Source organism: Piliocolobus tephrosceles, chromosome 8 (genome assembly GCF_002776525.5).
Source record: "Piliocolobus tephrosceles isolate RC106 chromosome 8, ASM277652v3, whole genome shotgun sequence".
In the NCBI taxonomy this organism is placed as follows: domain Eukaryota; kingdom Metazoa; phylum Chordata; class Mammalia; order Primates; family Cercopithecidae; genus Piliocolobus; species Piliocolobus tephrosceles.
The window spans coordinates 139,326,739-139,349,697 of record NC_045441.1 but is presented as its reverse complement, the minus strand read 5'-3'; the positions used below and the strand labels follow the sequence as shown (position 1 = coordinate 139,349,697).

Here is a 22,959-nt window from a genome sequence, read left to right as displayed (position 1 = left end):
TGTGTCCACGCCAGGGTGGTCAGATCTTTCACTACGACCCGTCTTAACTTCTAGTTATTTCCTCTAAGGAAATGTTCTCCAAGCAGCGCCATCTGTGAAGGTGTCTTGGGCAAGCCCAGCTTGAGTATGAAGGAGTCTTTGGGACTCATCCACTAGAGCCTCCCCAACCCAAAAGCCTGAGGCTGTGGGGGCCTGGGAGTTGGTGCTTCTGGGAGCAGGGCCAGCACCTCTGGAATTCATGGGGGCTGGGCAAGGCCTTGGGTTCAGCTGGCTGCCCAGGGATGGCAGGGAGAGCTTGGGGAAGGGGCTTTTGGGTTGAGCTGCACGTCTGAGAGAGGATTCTAGGGAGACCCAGAAGCTTCTGGGATTGTGGAGAGGCTGGCCGGAGCTCTTCTTAGTTTGCCTTGGGAGCAAGAGGGATGTGCGTGCGGTCACTGGGTCCGGATGGCCAGCCTGCCTCTGTCTGATGAGTGTGAGTGTGGAGGAGGCAGAGTGTGAGCTGGCACAGGGGCTGTGTGTGTCACTGCTGAGCAGTCCCTGTGTGCACATCCCTCTGTGTAAGCTGGGTGCCATCTCCTCTCAGCTGGGCTGGGTCTTCTTTGTCCCTTTGTAAGGGGGTGGGAAGATGAGGACTGTGGGCTGTCCCTGACCCGTGTGGAGAGGGGTCTGAGGGAGCGAGGTATACAAGTGAAGGCGGGGAGTGTCTTGGTCTTTCCTCATCCTGGAAGGCCAAGGGACCCAAGACTGGTTGCCTGGTGTCCTCGGGCCTGTAGCATGAAGACAGGCTGGTTGGAACTGCAGTGACCACCAGTCAATGGATTGGGACTATGGCTCCTGGGGCCGCTGCCTAGGCTGGGAGCTGTTGTCCTTGGAACCCTTTCTGGTCTGAGACTATGGCGTGTGTGGTTGGGGGTGTGGGCCAGCGTCTCAGGACAGTCACAGCGGCAGGTCTGCATCTGCATTGCCGGTGGGGAGCAGCACTGGGTGTTCCTGCTGAGTGTCCTGAATCAACGTCTGCCGGGAACTGTTGGAACTGTTTGGAGCCAGTCCTGTGCTGTGTGTCATTTTGGGAACCATGATGCCCAAACCTGGGGGTGGCCGTTTGCTGTGGTCGCTTGGCTGAGGGGTGGGCATTCTGATGGAAACATTTTTGGCCTTCTGCTCACTCTGCTTGGCCCCGGCAGAGATGTCATTGCTCCTGCCCCCGAGGTCCCGTGGCCTGCCTCACCCATGCTTCCGCCTTCCCCGCTTGCAGGTCCTGTCCCTGGGCGCCGACGTGCTGCCTGAGTACAAGCTGCAGGCACCACGCATCCACCGCTGGACCATCCTGCATTACAGCCCCTTCAAGGCGGTGTGGGACTGGCTCATCCTGCTGCTGGTCATCTACACGGCCGTCTTCACACCCTACTCGGCTGCCTTCCTGCTGAAGGAGACGGAAGAAGGCCCGCCTGCTACCGAGTGTGGCTATGCCTGCCAGCCGCTGGCCGTGGTCGACCTCATCGTGGACATCATGTTCATCGTGGACATTCTCATCAACTTCCGCACCACCTACGTCAATGCCAACGAGGAGGTGGTCAGCCACCCCGGCCGCATCGCCGTCCACTACTTCAAGGGCTGGTTCCTCATCGACATGGTGGCCGCCATCCCCTTCGACCTGCTCATCTTCGGCTCTGGCTCTGAGGAGGTGGGGTTAGCAAGGAGGCAGGTGGTGCGGGGAGAGGAGAGCCCAGGAAGGTGGTGGGAGGTAGTGGGGTGGAGAGGGTGGCGAGGAGGACAGAGAAAAAGAGAGAGAGAGAGAGAAAGAGAGAAAGACAGTGGGAGAGAGACATGGTAGCAAGGCAGCTGCAGAGGCATGGTGGGTACCCCAGCAAATCTATGCTCCTCCGCTCCATACAAGCTCCTCGCAGGTTGCAGAGGGCCACACAAGACACCTTTTTTTCTATTTCATCCACCCCAAGGGGCCATTATTTTGTAGCTACACCAAAGTGCCCTAGAAGCTGGTGGGAGTGGGCAGGCACCCTAGAGTGGTCACTGCACCTTTCAGTGCCCCTGTTTCCTCATCTGCACTATAGGGGCTGCCTCGGTCCCAAAGCCAGCACTAAGATTAATGAGACACGTGTGCTGGGTCCAGCGTGGGCTTCAACTCTTAGGACGAGGTTCTAGGATGTCTTTGAGGATCTGACCTCTGATGCCTGCTCTGAGGGCCACAGCACCTCCCCTCCTCCCTTGCCCCGTCAACGGAATGTGCCCCTTCCCTGTCCCCCAGCTGATCGGACTGCTGAAGACTGCGCGGCTGCTGCGGCTGGTGCGCGTGGCGCGGAAGCTGGACCGCTACTCAGAGTACGGCGCGGCCGTGCTGTTCTTGCTCATGTGCACCTTCGCGCTCATCGCGCACTGGCTGGCCTGCATCTGGTACGCCATCGGCAACATGGAGCAGCCGCACATGGACTCCCGCATCGGCTGGCTGCACAACCTGGGCGACCAGATAGGCAAGCCCTACAACAGCAGCGGCCTGGGCGGCCCCTCCATCAAGGACAAGTATGTGACCGCGCTCTACTTCACCTTCAGCAGCCTCACCAGTGTGGGCTTTGGCAACGTCTCTCCCAACACCAACTCAGAGAAGATCTTCTCCATCTGCGTCATGCTCATTGGCTGTGAGTGTGCCCAGGGGCGGGTGGCGGGGAGAGCCCACGGTGGAGGAACCCAAGTTGGAGGAAACTGAGGCTGCTAGCCGGGTCAGAGTGAGGACCCTGGGACTTAGAGACTCCAGGGGCCACCATCGTGACATGGTTTGGGGGCTGGGTCACCAGGGCGGGGACTACTGAAGGGTGGGGTGTGCTGGAATGCAGATGTACAAGGGCATCTTGTGGGCATGTCGATGCTGAGACTGAGACACTGACCTGGTGCGGGGCCCGAGCAGGGTCCCTGTGGGGGGGTGGGGTTCCCGCAGAGGCTGACAGCCCCACGTGCCCACGCCCCCAGCCCTCATGTACGCTAGCATCTTCGGCAACGTGTCGGCCATCATCCAGCGGCTGTACTCGGGCACAGCCCGCTACCACACACAGATGCTGCGGGTGCGGGAGTTCATCCGCTTCCACCAGATCCCCAACCCCCTGCGCCAGCGCCTCGAGGAGTACTTCCAGCACGCCTGGTCCTACACCAACGGCATCGACATGAACGCGGTGAGGCCACCAGGGCGTGGCCAGTGGGTGGCAGGCTGGGAAGAGTAGGGTGGCATAGGAGAGCCTCTTGGCACAGCAAGCAAGTCTCAGGTGGTCACAGTCAGTAGTAAGAAGGACCCTGGAGGCATGTTGCCCCTTTTTGTCCGTGAGGAAACGGAAGCCCTTGGAACCCCTTCTCTGGAGAGCTCCCCTTTTGGGGTAGGAGCTATATGTGACATAGGCGAAGGGGTTAAATCCTCACGACAGCCCAGGGCGGGAATGGTCTATGCCTTACAAATAAGAACGTGGAGGTCTAGAGCCCAAGGGTGCTCAGCCAGGGGTGCTGAAGCTGGAGTGGGGTTTCAGGTCCTTCCCAAGACACTGGGCCACCTGATGCTTCTGAGATCTCCCAGGCCTGGAGAATGAGATTTCCCTGACATGGAGGGGTGGCATGGTGGAGTGGAGTGTGGGTCGGGGGGTCCCAAGGGAGGGTGTGCTGAGCTGCCCCACCCCGCCCCCAGGTGCTGAAGGGCTTCCCTGAGTGCCTGCAGGCGGACATCTGCCTGCACCTGAACCGCTCACTGCTGCAGCACTGCAAACCCTTCCGAGGGGCCACCAAGGGCTGCCTTCGGGCCCTGGCCATGAAGTTCAAGACCACACATGCACCGCCAGGGGACACACTGGTGCATGCTGGGGACCTGCTCACCGCCCTGTACTTCATCTCCCGGGGCTCCATCGAGATCCTGCGGGGCGACGTCGTCGTGGCCATCCTGGGTATGGGGTGGGGGGCGGGCACTGGCCTGGAAATGCCCTCTGCAGCCTCGAGAGGTGTGAGCCCTCTGACTGTGCAGTCACTGGGGCTGTGGACCTGGGACTGCCTGCAGGGTCACTGGGCTCCTTTAATTCATCTGAACTCAGGCCCTCCAAGCAGGGCCATGAAGAGGAGCCCCATGTGGGGTGGGGCTGCTGAACTCTGGCGTTCCCACATTCTTCCCCTTCAGGATCCACCACAAACAGACACCTTTTGCTTCCTTAAAGTAGGATCAAATCTAGATCCTCCAGCCTGGGCAGTAGAGGAAGAAATGCTAGCCTGGAAGCTGGGCATTTGGTTTCAGTAAGGGCCGTGTGGTTCCCTGCAGCCTCATGCCCAGCCCCATGACATATCCAAAGCGAAGGGAGTCCTGCCCCCTCTCCCCACTTCCTTTCTACCCTGCCTGTGCACAGGGGGTGGGTTGTTGGTGTGTCTGGACACTGAGGACCTTCCTCCCCTCTGCCTATCCTTCCCTTGGCCCCGCGTGCCTCAGGGCAGATAGAGCAAACTCTTTCGACCATGGTTTATGGTAGGACATTGTAGATTCTGTTTCTCAGCTCTGTACAAACACAAATACACACTCCCACACAACTAAAATCAAAGTTTCACTACGTAACACTGGGCCTTATTACATGTGGTACATTCTAGCATTTCTGTTTTGGTGTGTTGTAAGATTAATGTATTTTTTTTTTTTCAATAAAAAAAAAAAAAAAAAAAAAAAAAGCTGGTTTGATTCACCACTGTGTTCTGATCTTTGGTTTGAAGAACATTGCTTACAAGGGTGCAGTGATTGGCTGAGAGGGTGTTTGGGACATGGGGTTTGTGGTAGTCCTGCTGGCTGGGTCTCATTTGCTGGGAGACCCTGGGCTCCTGGCCCCTTCTGCCGGCCCCTCTGGCACTGTCCTGCCTGCTAGGAGCTGAGGGAGGGTGGGCTGGCAAATTGCTTCCCTGGTTGTGTGGGTTGGGGGCCAGCTGGCAGGCGACCCAGCTGAGGGGACATGCTTTGCCTGGGGTGGGGATGCCAGGAGAAGGTGCCTGCTGCCTGGATGCCACCCCCCGGGGCTGAGCTCCCTGTCCTCTCCATGGCCTCCAGGGAAGAATGACATCTTTGGGGAGCCTCTGAACCTGTATGCAAGGCCTGGCAAGTCGAACGGGGACGTGCGGGCCCTCACCTACTGTGACCTACACAAGATCCATCGGGACGACCTGCTGGAGGTGCTGGACATGTACCCTGAGTTCTCCGACCACTTCTGGTCCAGCCTGGAGATCACCTTCAACCTGCGAGATGTGAGTTGGCTGCCCTGAGCTGGACCCCATCCTCCTGCTTCCAGCTGTGTGGCTGCCCCTTTGCTGTGTGACATTGAATGTGATGCTTCTCTGTCTCAGTTTCCCTGTTTGTCAAATGGTATCATGGAGCAGGCTATAAAAGTCCCAAACTCGTCCTTGCCTGGGGCAGAGGTCACACTGGGGGCAGGGAAGGGTTTCCCTGGAGCTGGGGCGCCCAGCCCTACTTTTTCTGTATTAAGGAGGGAGCTTGGGGCCTGACCCTGGTGGGGCAGGAGAGCACGGAAAGGGCCCTGATACTGATTTTGGTTCCAGACCAACATGATCCCAGGCTCCCCTGGCAGTGCGGAGTTAGAGGGTGGCTTCAGTCGGCAACGCAAGCGCAAGCTGTCCTTCCGCAGGCGCACGGACAAGGGTGAGGCGGGGGAGGGGAGGAAAGGGGAGGGCGGGGCCAAGGTGAGGCTGGGAGCTGGAAGGCGGGGCGCGCCGTGTCTGCTTTACCCAGGCCTCAGACCTTCCCATCCCTTCCTCCAGTGTGCCCACTCCACACCCCAGCTGTCCAGATGCTGCCCATCTTTCAGGGCCCCTGCAGCTGTCACCTCCTCCAGGAAGCCCTCTTCCACCCTCCAGGGCAAGCCTAGGGTTTTTGGACCTCACAGGGCTGTGGTCTCTGAGCGCTGCCCTGAATCGATGAGGAGGAAAGGAGGAAAGAACATAGGACAAAGGAGGGCCAGGGAGCCAACAATGGGGCTGAGGCCCCGCAGTCCCAGAGATCCCCGAACACCCAAAGCACCATTACCGGTGCTTGGGCAGTCAGGGGGTCCTGGGAGTTCTTGGTCGGCTTGACAGTGGGTGCAAGATAGCAGAAGCAGCAACTGGGGAGAAACCAGGGCGTCCTGCCCAGTCCTCTTCCGGGCTCGCTCCTGTTCCCTCCTCCACCCTTGCCCCCTCCTCTCCGCTCCCCTCCCCTCTCTGAGGCCCATTCTCTGTTTCCCACAGACACGGAGCAGCCAGGGGAGGTGTCGGCCTTGGGGCCGGGCCGGGCGGGGGCAGGGCCGAGTAGCCGGGGCCGGCCGGGGGGGCCGTGGGGGGAGAGCCCGTCCAGTGGCCCCTCCAGCCCTGAGAGCAGTGAGGATGAGGGCCCAGGCCGCAGCTCCAGCCCCCTCCGCCTGGTGCCCTTCTCCAGCCCCAGGCCCCCCGGAGAGCCGCCGGGTGGGGAGCCCCTGATGGAGGACTGCGAGAAGAGCAGCGACACTTGCAATCCCCTGTCAGGTACTCCAGGCGTGGGCAAGGGAGGACCTGGGTGGTGGGCGAGGGAGGACTGGGTTGGGCAGTGGCGGGGCGTCTACCCCGCTCACCCGGCTCTGCTTTCCGGCTGCAGGCGCTTTCTCGGGAGTGTCCAACATTTTCAGCTTCTGGGGGGACAATCGGGGCCGCCAGTACCAGGAGCTCCCTCGATGCCCCGCCCCCACCCCCAGCCTCCTCAACATCCCCCTCTCCAGCCCGGGTCGGCGGCCCCGGGGTGACGTGGAGAGCAGGCTGGACGCCCTCCAGCGCCAGCTCAACAGGTGAGGGAGTGCAGGTGGGGTGTGGGGGCATGCCCTGGAGTCTGGTCCAGCTCCTGGCGGCAGTGTCTGGTAGAGGGAGAGGGCCTGTCTGTGTGCAGCAGCTGGATCCCCTTCTTCCATTCCCAGCCAAACTGGGGGCTGCCACACCTCTAGCGCAGAGGGCCTGGGTTGACCAGCTGCCCCCCCCCCCTCCTCTTCCCCACTCCCGGCGGAGGCTGTCACTGGTGTCCCCACTTCCCTGAGCATCCCCTGCTTCCTGCCCCAGGCTGGAGACCCGGCTAAGTGCAGACATGGCCACTGTCCTGCAGCTGCTACAGAGGCAGATGACGCTGGTCCCGCCCGCCTACAGTGCTGTGACCACCCCGGGGCCTGGCCCCACTTCCACGTCCCCACTGTTGCCCGTCAGCCCCCTCCCAACCCTCACCTTGGACTCGCTTTCTCAGGTAAGCTCCAGCCCTGCTTCCTCGATGTACCCCTACCCACTTGTTCCCCGATTCCAGCCCAAACCTGCTTTGCTGCCTTTCTGCTGGGCTCTGTGGCCCAGCCTCCCTGAACTTTGTCTTGCCCTCCTCCCATCCCTGTTCTCCTGGAGGAAGGCTGCCTCGGGAGCTGCAGGCTCAGGGTAGGGCAGGAGAGTCCCCCGTCCAAAGCCCCTAGACAGCTAGGTGCAGGGAACCTGTAGGCTAAGTGGCCCGCAGCTTCATTCCCCTAGCGTCCACAGCCTCCACCGCTAGACCCCTGAGCATCACCTGAAGAGCCAGCTCCAACTGTGGCGCCTGTGTCTCAGCCATGGGTGCTCTCCAAGGAGAACTGACTGAACCTGAGGCCTGGAGATGCAGGCTGCATGCCAGAATGTCTAGAGACAGGGTCCCGGGTCCCTTCTGTGAGCGACACTCCCTTGTCTCACTCTCCTGCCCATCTTTGCCTTTGGCACTGGCTGTCACAGGGTCATCTTGAGGGTGCCTGGCATTTCCCAGGGTGTAGAGGTCAAGCCTCCAGGGGAGGACTTCCTGGGCCTGCTTTGCCCCCTCTGTTAGAGGTGGGCCTAGGTTGCCCCTTGTCCTCTCCAGGGTGGACCTGCATGTTCCTGGCCTCTGCAGGATGGCGGTGTCTGTGCCACCCTCTGTGTCCATGGGGACTCCTCTGGCTGCCAGAGGCGGCCTGGGATCTGCTCCCTCCCCCCTTCCCTTGGCATCCGCTACCCCCTCCCATATGCTGCCTGCTCCTGTTTGCAGACACCAGGGCCCACGTCAGCAAATGTGCCAGTCTCCCTTCACAGCCGCCCCCGCAGAGCTCTCACCAGCAGACGCTCAGCACCCACAAACCCCTCCCGCCTGCCCCAGCCCTCTCCCTGGCCTTCAGATGCCTGGCCGTCAGCCTGCCTCTGTTTCTAGGTCTCCAAGTTCTTTCTGGATTGCAGGAAAGAATCCTGTCTCTTTTTCTGTCCCAGCTTCTGTCCCAACACGGAGACTGCTTATTCCAGGTTGGGTTGGGCTCAGCGGCCACCTATCCTCAGGAAGAGACAAGGGCCTAGGGTTTTCCCTGCTCCCAGCTCTCTCGTTTGGCTCCTGCTCTTGGAGAGTGCCTTTCTCTACTTCCCACCTTGGTGCCTTCCCTTGGTGGCCCCTGTCCTGCTCTCACTACCTTGGCTCTTCTCCTTGTCCCCTCCAGCTTCTCTGCCCACCTGACTCTCCTCTTGGCCCTCCTATCCTCCTGTCCAATCTCTGTCCCCAGCTTCTCTTGCCCCTTTCCCTCCCATTCCTCCTCCTCCATAGCCTCTGCGCCTGCCCATGCTGTGTGTATTGCAGGTTTCCCAGTTCATGGCGTGTGAGGAGCTGCCCCCGGGGGCCCCAGAGCTCCCCCAAGATGGCCCCACGCGACGCCTCTCCCTGCCGGGCCAGCTGGGGGCCCTCACCTCCCAGCCCCTGCACAGACACGGCTCGGACCCGGGCAGTTAGTGGGGCTGCCCAGTGTGGACACATGGCTCACCCAGGGATCAAGGCACTGCTGGGCCGCTCCCCTTGGAGGCCCTGCTCAGGAGGCCCTGACCGTGGAAGGGGAGAGGAACTCGAAGGCACAGCTCCTCCCCCAGCCCTTGGGACCATCTTCTCCTGCAGTCCCCTGGGCCCCAGTGAGAGGGGCAGGGGCAGGGCCGGCAGTAGGTGGGGCCTGTGGTCCCCCCACTGCCCTGAGGGCATTAGCTGGTCTAACTGCCCGGAGGCACCCGGCCCTGGGCCTTAGGCACCTCAAGGACTTTTCTGCTATTTACTGCTCTTATTGTTAAGGATAATAATTAAGGATCATATGAATAATTAATGAAGATGCTGATGACTATGAATAATAAATAATTATCCTGAAAAGACTCCAGTGGTGCTGGGAGGGTGTAACTGTTACTTGCTGTATCCTGTGTTCATGTCTGGACATGTACAGGCGTGCCTGCGCAGGAATCTGGGTCTGTCTGCAATGCCCAGGCCCACGGGGCTGCCCCTATATCTAGGTCTGGGTGTGTGCAGTGGGGGTGCTCCCTGGGGGCTGACACAGGTCATCTCCAGGGAGACAGAATCTTGTCTCTGTAGGGCCCTGGATTCAAGATAACCACCCCCTGGACCACATGCATTTAGAGGCAGTCCTGATGGGACACTGACCTGGCATCTAGCCCTTGAGGGCCATGTGCCTCTGCTGGGCAGGGCACCCTGGCTCCCACAGCAGGCTTCACACTGACTGTGGAAGCAGCCCTGCACTTGTCTCCCTCACCCGGTTCCTGAGCTCACGTTGACCCTAACCTGAAATTGGTCTGAGTCCTGGCCCCACCCCCACCCACAACTTAGCCTTATCTTGTCCAGTACAACTGGGCCCTGGCCACACTAGTGACCCCAGCCCTGACCAGAGCTCACTTGGTGTCTGGCTGCAAATGGACCTCACTTGTATCACCTTGGTCCCCTGTAGTCCTGGATCTCAAGAGGAGCTTCCTGACGAGGGTACAACCTTCAGGGTGACTCATTCCCATGACTGGGGAGCAAGGCAAGGCAGACATCTTGGGGACAGTGAAGGGTGTGTGTGCAAGTGCCTGCTTGTGCCTGTGTGTGTGTACGTGTGTGTGTGCGTGTGTGTGTGTGCATGTGCTGCTGGGCTCGTGAGGACACACGACCCCCAGAGGAATGCAGTGCAATGACCGCGGCTGGTGTGGAGAGCCAATGGGTGGCGGGCAGGCTGTGCCCAGCCGGGCCGGTTTGCAGGCGGGGAGCTGCCAAAGGCCTCCAGAGACCTCAGAGCAGCTTCTCACTGAGCCCTCAAAACCTCTGGAGGTGGATTTGTTGACGGTTTTAAAGATAACTATGCCGTTCTCACTGCCCATGCCTGGGTGGGGCAGGTGTTGGTCTCTGAGCAGCCTGGAAGGTTCCCTGTGCCCGGAGCAGGGAGGAGAGAAGGAAGGGATCTCCCCCTTTCCAGGGCCTGGGAGAGACAGGGAGAAGGAAGAGATCCACACACAGGTCAGAGGGGAAGAGGGTTGACAGGCATGCCGGGCAGAAAAGACAGGTTTGTGCATCAGCATCTGTCCCATGCATGTACACACATACACATGCACATCAGGATCTGTCCCACACATGTACACACATGCACATGTGAGTGTGAGCTTGCTTCTGCTCATGGTTTGAAAGTTTAACACAGGCCTTCCTGGTTGGTTGATGTGACTGTCACTGCAGGTGGGGGTCTAGCTGGGGTGGCCTAGATTTGGTGTCAATGGGGTGTGGCTCTGCTTATGGACTCTGGAGCCCAGGGCAGGAGACAGACCCAGGCAGCGGCTTATGGGGAGCAGTGAAGGTACACACAAAACTCAATGCTCTTCGCATGCTGGACTGTAAGCTGAGCCAAGTCCTTGCTCCCTGGTGCTGTCTCATCCTTGTCATGGTCCGCCCTTGTCCTTAGAGTGCCTTCATCCTGGGAGTCTGCCTGATGCCCACTACTCCGTGTCCAGCAGCCGGACTGGGTGTTGGGGGGCACAGAGAGGACAGGAAGAAAGGGCCTTTGCCTCCCTCCTGGCTTTGTAGCAGAGGTGCCACTGGTTATTTCTTTGCGGTACCATGCCAGCACCATGGTCAGCTGCCTTCCCCTAGGTGAGGGCCCTGCCTGGGCATTGGCGTCTGGTGTGGATTTTGGTGCTCCTGAGGAGTGGATGCGTGTGTGGGAGTGTGCATGTGCCTGCGCTCGGGATGGGGTCTGGGCCCAGCAGAGGGCAACCTGTCCATGCTGGTCCTCGATAAAAATACATAGGTGACCCAGAGTCAGTTGTTCAGTCTGGATGGGCCAGGCTGTCCAGATGCTCCTTGCCAAGTCCCTGCCAGGACTCCCCTGCCAAGGCTGGAGAGTGGGTGAGGAGCAGTCACAGTGGCTGCATTTGCCAGGTGGTCCCTGGGTCCGGTCTGCAGCTGGGTGCTCTGCCCTTGTGTCCTGAACCCCTACTCTAGCGGAGGGCATGTTAGCATCCACATGAGGACAGTCATTTTCTGGCTGGTCTGGTGACTGGCTGGAGGTCGCATCCCTAGTCGGTGGCAGGTGCGTCTGACTTCAGATTCTCCCCACCCATCCTCCGGCCTGCACTGTCCAGCCACAGGCAGCTCTGCTCCCTGGCTCCTCCCCTCACTTGAGCTCCCAGAGCGACAGGAAGTTTGGTGGTGAGGATGAGGGCAAGCTGTGGTGGTGCAGTCCCTCCCTCCTGCAGGGCTGGGCACCTGGCTGTTAAGGGCCTGTCATCTAGGGCTGAGGGTTTTCCCAAACCAAGAGAGCCAGAGGGTGGGGTGGGAGCTGGAGGGGCTGTGGCAGGAGAGGAAGGGATCTATGCGGTTGTCAACACCTGGTAGAAGCCTGGCGCGGGGTTCCAAGCTGGAGTCTCGTTAGGGGCTGGGAGCAGAAATGGAAGGGGGAGGGCGGCGCCGCCTCTCTTGCCTCCACCTCCATGCTCAGAGCTCCAGGTGCGGAGGGATGCCCAGCCTGCCTGTCCAGGTGCAAGCTGGTTTCCAGCACCTGTCCTTACCTGAGATCTCATCCCCGCTCAGCCGGGCAGTGGCAGCTCTCACATTTCATTGACAAATAACAGCAATGGATATTTCCTGAGCATGCCCTTTGCGGCAAGCATTATTCCAGCCACCTGAAACCAAAGCCCCAGAGACTGAGTGACTCGCCCAAGCATACCCCGCTCCTCAGAGTGGAGCTGGAATGTGAGCCCAGGTGGTCTGAGTCATACGCCTGCTGGTCCTGAAGGGACAGATGGGACTTCTCCCCCTTGCCTGAAGGACAAAGCCCTCCATGCCCGTTTTGCACAGAGGTTCTCATCTTTCTTTCTAGACTCACCTGCCCTCTCCCCTCCCTGCCGTGTGCCCTGTGCTGCAGCCATGCGATCTTCCGTCCTGTTAACCATGTTCTTGCATCTGTCCATCTTGCCCTCTTCTTGTGATGCAGACTCCTTCATCCTTGGTGTGGAGATACCCTTCTATCTTCCCAGTCCTAGCGTGGACGTTGCTGATCCTGAGGCCTTCTGCAGGCTTCTCAGCCAGTTGCGGCACTCACTGGCACCTGTGTTAGGGGCTCCCCACATCCTGCCTGCTTGCTTGTCTGTCCTCTGTAAAAGAGAAGGGCTGAATGCTGGTCAACTTTTCGTCTCTTCCCACCCAGCATCTAGCATAGTGCCCAGCACCTGAAGTGGCCATTAGGAAGCCCACAAGACCCCATGTTTGAGATTTTGCACAGAAAAGGGAGATGTCTTCTGGACAGAGTTGGCTGGGCCAAAATTTGCTTCTGTCCCTGGAGGTTGCTTTCTTCCCAAAGGCTTGGCCTCCGGATTGTGGCTGCCTCCCCTGCCCGCCTCCCCAGGGAGCATAAGCCCCACTCCTTCACTGGCAATGTGGCTACAAATGCTTGTATTTTTTTTTTCCATTTTAGCACAACCAAGGTAAATATTAAATATTTGAAAGAGAATGATGGGAGCAGTGGGGAGGACAAACCAGAGACTTGGGCCAAGAGCCTCAAGACCATTCATTTTGTAGAATGAATGTTGGTGCCTGTCCGTGGCTGCCCCTGTCTGGAGGCTTGTGGGCCCCATCCTGTTCCCATGCTCTGGGATACCTCCGAGGTGGAGCTGGGGATCCCTTTTTTGCAGGGAAGTTTGCTCCCAGTTTCCAGTTTCCAGGTGGCCTCTGAGTGGAGGGCTCCAGCTTACCGTCTTCTGGGTGGCTGTTCATTTGTCCTTCGATGGTCAAGTCTGAGGGAGGTTACACTGAGGGCTTTGCAGTTCCAGATTCAGGTCTGTGGGATCTACCTTTTCCCCTGGTGGTGGACAGTCTTCTGGAAACTGAAACCTGGTTGAACTTGCTTTTCAGTGAGAGCTTACACTGCTGTAGGAAGAGGTATTTCCTTGTAGGAGTCCTGGCAGCCTGACAGCACAAGGACCATAAGAGGACACATGTGGTGTGTTAGTTTCTCTCAAGTGCTCAATGATGTCGAAATAAATGGAAAATGCAGGGCCTTCCAAAGTGACTGTTTTGAGATATTTTAGGATAATTGTATATCATTAAAGAGTGGTTAGTGTGAAAATTGATTTAGTAAAAGATTAAATAGTAATCATTTTCTTAAAGCTGTGTATATACATGGTATTAAGCGATAAAAACTCAATTTAAGGCTGGATGCGGTGGCTCACGCCTGTAATCCCAGCACTTTTGGGGGCCTGAGGCAGGTGCACTGCTTGAGATTAGGAGTTGGAGACCAACCTGGGCAACATGGCAAAACCCTGTCTCTACAAACACATACAAAATTCAGCCAGCATGATGGCATGCACCTGTAGTCCCAGCTACTCGGAGGCTGAAGTGGGAGCCTGGGAGGCGGAGGCGGAGGTTTCAGTGAGCTGAGATCGCACCACTGCACTCTAGACTGGGCAACAGAGCCAGAACCTGTCTCAAAAAAACCCAACCCTCCCACCCCCAAAATTCAGTTTATCTTGATCTTCTTATTACAGTAGCATTTTAAAGAAGGTGCTTCTTAATCACTTTGAATTACTAAACATCCAAGTACAATTCAAGTATTTTTTTTGGTGGTTGTTAACTTTTGTCTTCCAAAAAAAAAAAAAAAAAAAAGAGAATGCATTCTGAGGCACTTGTTTAAATAATCAGCTTCATTATTTTATATTAATAATCACACCTTGTAAGTGAGTTGGAAGTCTGCAAGAGACATTGCTAAGAAACCAGAGCAGAAGAATTTAGCATGATCCTCTTACCATTATTTTAAAATTAGCAATAGCATAAGTTCTGGCTGCAAAAGACTTAGATGCTAACTGGCAAGAAAATCAGTCATTAGGAAAACAGTCTGGAGAGGCCTCTCACAGCAACACAACCATATGTGACAGCTCCGTTTCCCCTTTCTGCTCTACCAGGTGATGGCGGCCAGATAATCAGTTGGAACTTGCTGATTAGGGATACCAGGAAGGTCAAATCAGGGTGGTCTCCCGGTCTTAAGCAGCCCAGGTGGAATGGTAGTCTTAGCGGAGGGGCTTTATTTAATGTCAAGTTGCCTTGGGTGCCCTGGGATTATGACTCTTCCGCTGGGAAGTCTGGCTTTCTGTGGGGCTCTAAGTGACCTTAGGGAAGAGTTATTCTTGGGCTGGAGAAAGGAGCTTGGAGGAATGAGGATTAGGCGACATGGCAATGAGCGAAGGGACTCAGCTGTCCTCCATCCTCTGGCCCTGGGGGAGCTTTTTCTTTCAGATACTGAGAAATGGGTTGAGCCCATGTGCCTAGTGCCACCCCAAGCCTCTGGGGATGCCTGAGGGGCAGGGGCGAGGCTTATGTTCTGAGTTAAGGCACCTGAGACATTGGAGTCAACAGGCACTAGCTCCTAAGCATGCAGCTGGTTCCTGTGCCTGGGAGGATTGCTTTAGCTCAGGAGTTCAAGACTAGCCTGGGCAACAGACTCTTAAAAAATTTTAAAAATTAGCTGGGCATTGTGGCATGTGCATGTAATCCCAGCTACTTGGGAGGCGAAGGCAGGAGGATTCTTTGAGCTTAGAAAGTTGAGGCTGCAGTGAGCCATGATTGCCCCACTGCACTCCAGCCTGGGCAACAGAGCAAAATACCCTGTCTCCAAAAAGAAAAAAAAGTGGAGGGCCGTTGTGAGCACTGGGGAAGTTACCTCACGATACAGGCTAGAAAACAACTTAAAAGATGATCCCAGACCTTCAAGCCCTAAGTTCTTGGCCACCCTGTCAGTGCCATCCTCACTGGTGACCTTTTTCCTAGTCCTCCCACAGCCATTGGGATGCTATTCAGATGCATCTGATGAACCCCAGGGAGGAATTAAAACATGGCCCTGGAAGGGAGGAGTGGCTGCAGTATGACTTCTGTTTTGGTTAGCAAGCAGTTTTCCCATAATAATCATTAGCGATCATAATGAGGCATCACGTTGCAGAGATGGGGGCTGGCGAGGAGGAGAGGAAGCTGCAAAGGAACCGTGCTGAACGGGAGGCACAGAACCTCCTGGGAGAGCAGAGCATGGTGCAGGTCTGAGGGTTGGGCTGGGCTCGACTCAGCGGCTCCTGTCATGGTGCCCTCAAAGGCAGTCCCGAGGGGCACAGGAAGTGGTGCGTGATCATAGGCTGAGCTGTTCGGCTCAGGGCTTGCAAAGCTGAGGTCTTAGGAATATCCCTTCCTGAGCCAATTAGCTTCCCACTTGCTGAGGCAGCTGCTGCAGCTCTAGCCCAGCCTATCCTCTTGTAACCTCAGGCATCAGGTGAAGGATCAGTGTTTGGAGGGGACAGCAAGTGCCATTGCTTAGTAGAGACTCAAGTCACACTGGACATGACTGAGGAGGTATTGGGGCACAGCGTTGCTTGCTGAGGACAAACTCCTCGAAGTTTCCTGCTAACTTTTCACCAACTGGTAAACGTTGAATGTTCTGGGTAACTGCCAAATTGGTGGTCCAGAAATGGAAAAAGTGCAGAAAAGCTGAAAGTGACTTTAGCAAAGAGGCAGCTCCTTTGGCTGAAGTGCTTGGTGGGTTGGATGTAACAGGCAGCAGGACAGACACGCCTCTCTCCTCAGCATCCCTGGTGGGTGGCGTCTCCTTGGCCCTTGGCCTTGGGTTAGCCGCGCAGCTGTATCCGGTGCTGGTGAGGCTCCTGTCCAGGTGGCCTCATCCCAGCAGAGCAAACTGGGCCTTTGGGTGCTCACCATGCCCGGGATCCCCCAATCCAGGACAGGAGAGCTTTCACTTAAAATGTTTTCCCTGAGCCCCACCCAGAGTCACAGAAAGTCACCAAAAGTCCTGAGAGAGCACAGTCCACCCCGTTGTTTTTCAGTGGAGGAGAATGAGGCTCAAAGTTGCTCAAAGCAGGAGTGTCCAGAGCAGCACGGCCCCTTACTTCCTGTCCTGCTGCAGGCTGCATGGGATGCAACTGCACCCTTCAGTAGCTCATAATTTAGCTGGGACCACATAAGAGAAATAAAAGAAAATGACTATGGCCCCACTTTTATGAAGTGCCCAACAGAGCTTCTTTTATTCCTATTCAAGTCCTCCTCATTCTCTAAGACCTGGCTCCCCGAAGCCCTCTCCATAAAGCCTCTCCGTGAACCCCTGTCAGTCTACAGCAATCCTCTGTGGCATTGCATAGCATGCATGTTATGCAATGCCACTGTCCTGTAACTTATTTATTTATTTTTTTTTGAGATGGAGTTTTGCTCTTTTTACCCAGACTGGAGTGCAATGGCACGACCTCATTGCAACCTCTGCCTCCTGGGTTCAAGTGATTCTCCTGCCTCAGCCTCCTGAGTAGCTGGGATTACAGGCATGCGGGACTACGCCCAGATAATTTTGTGTTTTTATAGAGAGGCGGGGTTTCACCACGTTGGCCAGGCTAGTCACGAACTCCCGACCTCGGGTGATCCCCCCGCCTTGGCCTCCCAAAGTGCTGGGACTACAGGTGCAAGCCACCACGCCTGGCCCCGTAACAATTTTTTAAAATTAATTTTTTTTTTTTAAGAGACAAGGTCTCCCTCTGTTGCCCAGGCTGGAGTGCAATGGTGCGACTATGGCTCACTGCAGCCTCAACCTCCTGAGCTAAGTGATCCTCCTGCTGTAGCTTGCTGAGCAGCTGAGACCATAGGCGTGTGCCACCACACCTGGATAACTGAAAAACAAAAATTTGTAGAGATGCTGGTTTTGCTCTCTTGCCCAGGCTGGTCTCGAACTCGACCTCAAGCAAACTTCTGCCTCCGCCTTCCAAAGTGTTGGGATTACAGGCAAGGGCCACTGCGCCTGGTCCTGGTAATGATTCTTAGTTGTAAGAACCATGTGTTGTCAATAGAGCTGGATTTGGGAACACTTCTTTAGTAGGACTGACACTGAGTATGAATAATGGTGCTGAGAAGACGCTCTCCTCGATAATAACATGTGCCCACTGCCTGACTTCTTGTCTGAGCAGAGGCATGTTTTTATAGCCCTATCCACAGAGGGGTTCCCAATGGGGCTTCCATGGAGGTGCTAGGAGGCCAGCTGTCTAAAAGGTGGGGGAAAGAGCTGTGATTGCCTGTGTTTTCCCTTATTCAGCTTCCCCAGTTTTCTTTCTTTTTCTTTTTTTTCTTTTTTGAGACAGGGCCTTACTCTGTCATCTAGGCTGGAGTGCAGTGGTGTGATCATAGCTCACTGCAGCCTCGAACTCCTGGGCTCAGCGGTGATTCTCCCGCCTCGCCCAAGTAGCTGGGATGACAGAAGCAAATCACTGTCCCCGGCTTGTCTTCTGAATTCCTGCTTTCCTTCCTGGCTGTGGGGTGCCACCTGACTTGTGGGGAGAAGACTCAGTGTCCTGCTCCTCACTCCACCCTGTGTTAGTCAAGGGGAGCTCATTATCTGGGGGTGCTCGCTTTCTTGGAGGGCTCACCTCTCTGTGATGGTGCCACTTCTTGCACTCCTTTCTTCTCATAAGGAAGCTGGAAGCTGCCACATGTAAGACCAGGGCCATGTGTGAACTATAGCTTGGGAGTTAGGTAAACTCAATTCAGAAGCAATTTCCTCTTAGAGTTACCTATGTGTGGCTATCTGGTTACCTGAGATTCTGACCTCACCTATGTCCCATGGCCAGATGGTGGGCTCCAGGATTACTCTCAAAGGACTGAACTTTCAGGCCGGGCGCAGTAGGTCACGCCTTTAATCCTAGCACTTTGGGAGGCTGAGGCGGGTAGATCACCCGAGGTCAGGAGTTCGAGACCAACCTGGCAAACATGGTGAAACCCCATCTCTACTAAAAATCCAAAAGTTAGCCAGGCATGGTGGTGGGCGCTGGTAGTCCCAGCTACCCAGGAGGCTAAGGCAGGAGAATTGCTTGAACCTGGGAGGCAGAGGTTGCAGTGGGCTGAGATCGCACCACTGTACTCTAGACTGCGTGACAGAGGGAGACTCCATCTCAAAACAACAACAACAACAAAAACCAAAAGGACTGAACTTTCAGTTCTTACATCAAAGCCCGCAGGCGCAGAGTTTTCTGGACTGGAAGGATGTCCACTCTTTGCTCACAGCCTGACTTTGATATTGTGTTCTCTGTGGTCTAAGGAACTTACCAGTGTAGTCTCATATCATAGTAAACATGTTACTGAGTTGTTTTCATGTTCAGAATCAATAAGGGACACATTTGACCCACATAGAGGAGAAATCCACAAATGAGACTCTGAGACTGGCAGGATCCCAGTTGCCTGCTAAGTTCTCAGGGCCAGGCTGATGAAAATTCAACTTCATTGATTCACTGATGCATGATAGCAATGGTGCAGTTGTGAATGGAGGTCGCTCCTTATAAACTGGCTCTGGAGGATGGGGAAGGGACTTGGTTCCTGGAGATGCAGCCACGAGAGCTTCTGGGAATGATGTGGAGGAGAGAATAACAGTTTCTTGACACCAGCACCTGGAGGAGTGTGAGGGGCCAGGATGGACTCTGAATAGACCAGTCACCATACCCAGCACGACCAGCACAACCAGATAGCCAAGTGCTCCTGGGCCAGAGGGAGACAGAGGGACACTGTGGCCCAGATGTAAATGATGGACTTGCTCTTTTTGTATTTATTTTATTTTATTTTTTGAGACAGAGTCTCACTCTGTTGCCCAGCCTGGAGTGCAGTGGGGCAATCTCAGCTCATTGTAAACTCCGTCTCCTGGGTTCAAGTGATTCTCTGCTTCAGCCCTCCCGAGTAGCTGGGATTATAGGCATGCGCCGCCATGCCCGGCTAATTTTTGTATTTTTTAGTAGAAATGGGGTTTCACCATGTTGGCCAGGCTGCTCTAGAACTCCTGACCTCAAGCAATCCTCCTGCCTCTGCCTCCCAAAGTGTTGGGATTACAGGCCTGAGCCACCATGCCCTGCCAGATCTTTTTGTATTTTAAAGTGAAATTTAAAAGCACAGGTTAAGGGTTAAAATTATGAAACAGACCTGATATAAACCAAGTTATTTTGGGGATAAATTTTCCTGGTTGCTGTTGTGGAGAAGGTGGAATATTTCACCTTTGGTGAAATAAACTAGAAATGTGCTGTTAGTCTTGTCTACCTAACACGACTATAAATTCTTTGCAGCCAGGGCTGAGATTGTGGTGATGAAGTGAGGGTCTGTTTGAGGAAGTCTCTCTCCAGAGGTGTGCACGAAGGACCAGCAGCAGCGTGGCACTGCCCGAAGGTGCCTTCATGAACATCCCTGTCCCTGAGGATTGGAAATAGAAACCCGGGGTTTTAATTCTGTCCATTTTTGTCATTGTCACAGAGCTCAGTGAAAGCTGACTGGCTACTTGAAAATATCAGGGTTGGAAAGTGGGCTCTTGAGAAAACTTACCAAGCGATAGATCACTGGAGGCTGGGAGGGGCACAGGATCAGGTGCTGGGGAGCGGAGAACGGCAGACTGGGAGGCTCTTGAGAGCACAGGGCTCCATCTATTTACCACGCAGAGCAGGAGATGGAGTCCCGGAGGGAGTGGGTGGCTTGCCTACTTTCTTGCCCAAGGCCATAGAAATAGAGGCAGGGCCAGGTTTATGACACAGTTATGGCCCCTCAATTCCACAAATGCAGAACTATGATGCTCCCAACCCTTGGAACATAGCTTTGTAAAACCAATATTTTTCTTTTCTTTTTCTTTTTTTTTTTTTGAGATAGGGTCTCCCTCTGACAGCCAGGCTGGAGTGCAGTGGCATGATCACAGCTCACTGCAGCCTCAATCTCCCTTGGCTCAAGCCATCCTCCCAACTCAGCCTCCTGAGTTGCTGGAACTACAGGTGAGCCCCACCATACCTGGCTAATTTTTTTTTTTTTTTTTTGTATTTTGTAGAGACGGGGATTCACCATGTTGCCTAGGCTGGTCTTGAACTCCTGGGCTCAAGCAATCCACCTGCCTCAGCCTCCCAAAGTACTGGGACTACAGGTGTGAGCCACTGTGCCTGGCCTGGCCTGTTCTTGGGTGCAAAGGTATCTGATGTGCTGGGCGGCCTGTGCTTGGGGTTCTTTCTCCAGGGTTGGAAGGGGATGGTGCAGAGCCCTTCAGCTGCTCCCATCCATTTCCCCCAGAAGGTGCTATGTCTTTGAGAAGAGGGAAACAGTGGAATCTGTTTCGATCAATATTTATTTGAATAATCAGCATCTGGCTGGAGCTCCCAGGCACTCGCCCTACCCATCTCTCCACTTCTCTGGCTCCCAGTCACAGGCCTGAACCTCAAGGGAGGGCGAGGACAGTCTCAGATCAGAAGGAACAGAGCCAGGCTGTCTTGTCCTGCTCTAATGTCCAGGTGGGCATGTCTTTCTTCCAGTCCACGGTTTTCAGTCAGGGGCGATGTTGCCCCCAGGCATGTGTGGCAATGTCTGTGCACTTTCGGTGTCCCACTTCAGGGTGGTGGCAGGTGGGTTGTTACTGGCATCTTGTGGGTAGAGGCCAGTAACATCCTGCAGGCACAGGACAGCCCGCATAACAGAGAATCAGCCAGCCCCAGATGGCCATAGTGCTGAGGCTCAGAAACCCCACTCCAGGCCTGTTCTTTATGACTTTTTGTGAAAAGGGGTTTCCCAGCTGCCTTCTTCCCCTACACAACACTGCGGCAAGCCACTGTGGGGCCTGGTTTCACCTCCTACCTCAATGTTTTCTCACTGAAAGTGGAAACAGTCATTTCTGTCTTCTATATTAGCAGAAAAAAAGCTGACTGTAGTTTGAGCTGAATGTCCTGGAAGAAAGGCAGATTACTCCTGTGAGGAAGAGACAGCTCCTTTTGTTCAGAAGCACCCTGTAGTCTGTTTGGTTATTAATGATGAGGTCCTTGGAGAGGGGCCTGGGTAAATGAGAGCTTGTCGGAGATGGTACATCAGGAATCGTTTCTGAGTCTTTTTTTTTTTTTGAGACAGAGTCTCACTCTGTTGCCCAGGCTGGAGTGCAGTGGCACGATCTCGGCTCACTGCAACCTCTGCCTCTCAGGTTCAAGCGATTCTTGTGCCTCAGCCTCCTGAGTAGCTGAGATTACAGGTGTGCACCACCATTCCCAGTTAATTTTTGCATTTTTAGTAGAGACAGGGTTTCACCATGTTGGCCAGGCTGGTCTTGAACTCTCGGCCTTACGTGATCCGCTCTCCTCGGCCTCTCAAAGTGCTGGGATTACAGGCATGAGCCACCCCACCTGGCACACTTTTGAGTCTTTAAGGGCATCCTGGGAGAGATGAGGCCCAGTGGTGAGAAGCAGAAGGATCCAGAGACGTCCATGGCCTATGAAGGCGTGAGGACAGCAAGGAATTATTTTTCGGTAGGAAATGGCCAATGAATATTTAGGAAAATTGATGTTCGACATTTAGTGTTAGGTTACCTCCCTCCAGTGGTTCTGTCACCCTCCTAGTCCTCAGTAAATGCTTGTCACACACACTATTGTGTGTTAGTGGTGCTTGGGGCAGTAGAGGAGGGGACATTTCCTGGAGGACACAGCTGCACACTGAGCAGAGGCAGGATAGAGGGAGGTGGGCAGAAGCCGGTCGCACCCCCACATGGCTGCTGTCTGCTCCCAGCATGGGTGATGCTAGGACATTCCCTTGGCCCCCAAATATGCTGGTGAAGGTGACTTTAAAAATTTTTTATTTAATTATTTATATAATTAATTATTTATTTCCGAGATGGAGTCTGGCTCTGTTACCCAGGCTGGAGTGCAGTGGCGTGATCTTTACTCATTGCAACCTCCGCCTCCTGGGTTCAGGTGATTCTCCTGCCTCAGCCTCCCGAGTAGCCAGGATTATAAGTGCGTGCCACCATGCCCAGCTAATTTTTGTGTTTTTAGTAGAGATGGGGTTTCATCATGCTGGCCAAGCTGGTCCCGAACGTCTGACCTCAAGTGATCCACCTGCCTTGGCTTCCCAAAGTGCTGGGATTATAGACATGAGCCACTGTGCCCAGTCCCACTCCAAAAATTTTTAAATTTTAATTTTTTGAAACTTTTATTTTAGGTTCAAGGGTACACGTACGGGTTGGTTATGTGGGTAAATTGCATGTCATGGGGGTTTGCTGTACAGGTGATTTTGTTACCCAGGTAATAAGCATAATGCCCGAGAGGTAGTTTTTGGTTTGCACCCTCCTCCCATGGAAGGTGACTTTTTTTTTTTTTTTTTTTTCCGAGACAGAGTTTTGCTCTGTCACCCAGCTGGAGTGCAATGGCATTATCTCGGCTCACTGCAACCTCTGCCTCCCGGGTTCAAGCGATTCTCCTGCCTCAGCCTGCTGAGTAGCTGGGATTACAGGTGCCCACCACCATGCCCGGGCAACTTTTGTGTTTTTAGTAGAGATGGGGTTTCACCATTTTGGTTAGGCTGGTCTCGAACTGCTGACCTCAGGTGATCCACCTGCCTCAGTCTCTGAAGGTGCTGGGATTACAAACATGAGCCACGGTGCCTGGCCAGAAGGTGACTATTTAAGGGGTTTGCTGCGAGGAGTGGGGCAGACAGGCCAATCTCCATATCGTATGTCTGGGCCCTCCCCACAGTAGACACATGGGTTACGTATGTCATCACAACCATTTGTGACCACAGCTGCTCATTGCCTGCCCCAATATCCATTATTCTTTTCCTCTTCAGTAGTGGAACCTCCAATGTCGAGCTCATCCCAC

General features: G+C 55.1%; 1 protein-coding gene across 1 annotated transcript in view; it reads left to right on the top strand.

Moving 5' to 3' along the window:
• KCNH2 (potassium voltage-gated channel subfamily H member 2) overlaps positions 1–8,892 on the top strand; it is a 32,739-nt gene extending 23,847 nt beyond the window's left edge. Inside the window, exons 6-15 of the mRNA XM_023225419.1 lie at positions 1,256–1,684; positions 2,267–2,654; positions 2,983–3,182; positions 3,683–3,935; positions 5,066–5,259; positions 5,572–5,671; positions 6,256–6,528; positions 6,638–6,824; positions 7,090–7,267; positions 8,633–8,892. Of these exons, the coding sequence (XP_023081187.1) occupies positions 1,256–1,684; positions 2,267–2,654; positions 2,983–3,182; positions 3,683–3,935; positions 5,066–5,259; positions 5,572–5,671; positions 6,256–6,528; positions 6,638–6,824; positions 7,090–7,267; positions 8,633–8,782 (2,352 nt within the window). The 3' untranslated portion in view covers positions 8,783–8,892. The remainder of the gene's footprint in view (positions 1–1,255; positions 1,685–2,266; positions 2,655–2,982; positions 3,183–3,682; positions 3,936–5,065; positions 5,260–5,571; positions 5,672–6,255; positions 6,529–6,637; positions 6,825–7,089; positions 7,268–8,632) is intronic.
• The last annotated feature ends 14,067 nt before the right edge of the window (positions 8,893–22,959 follow it).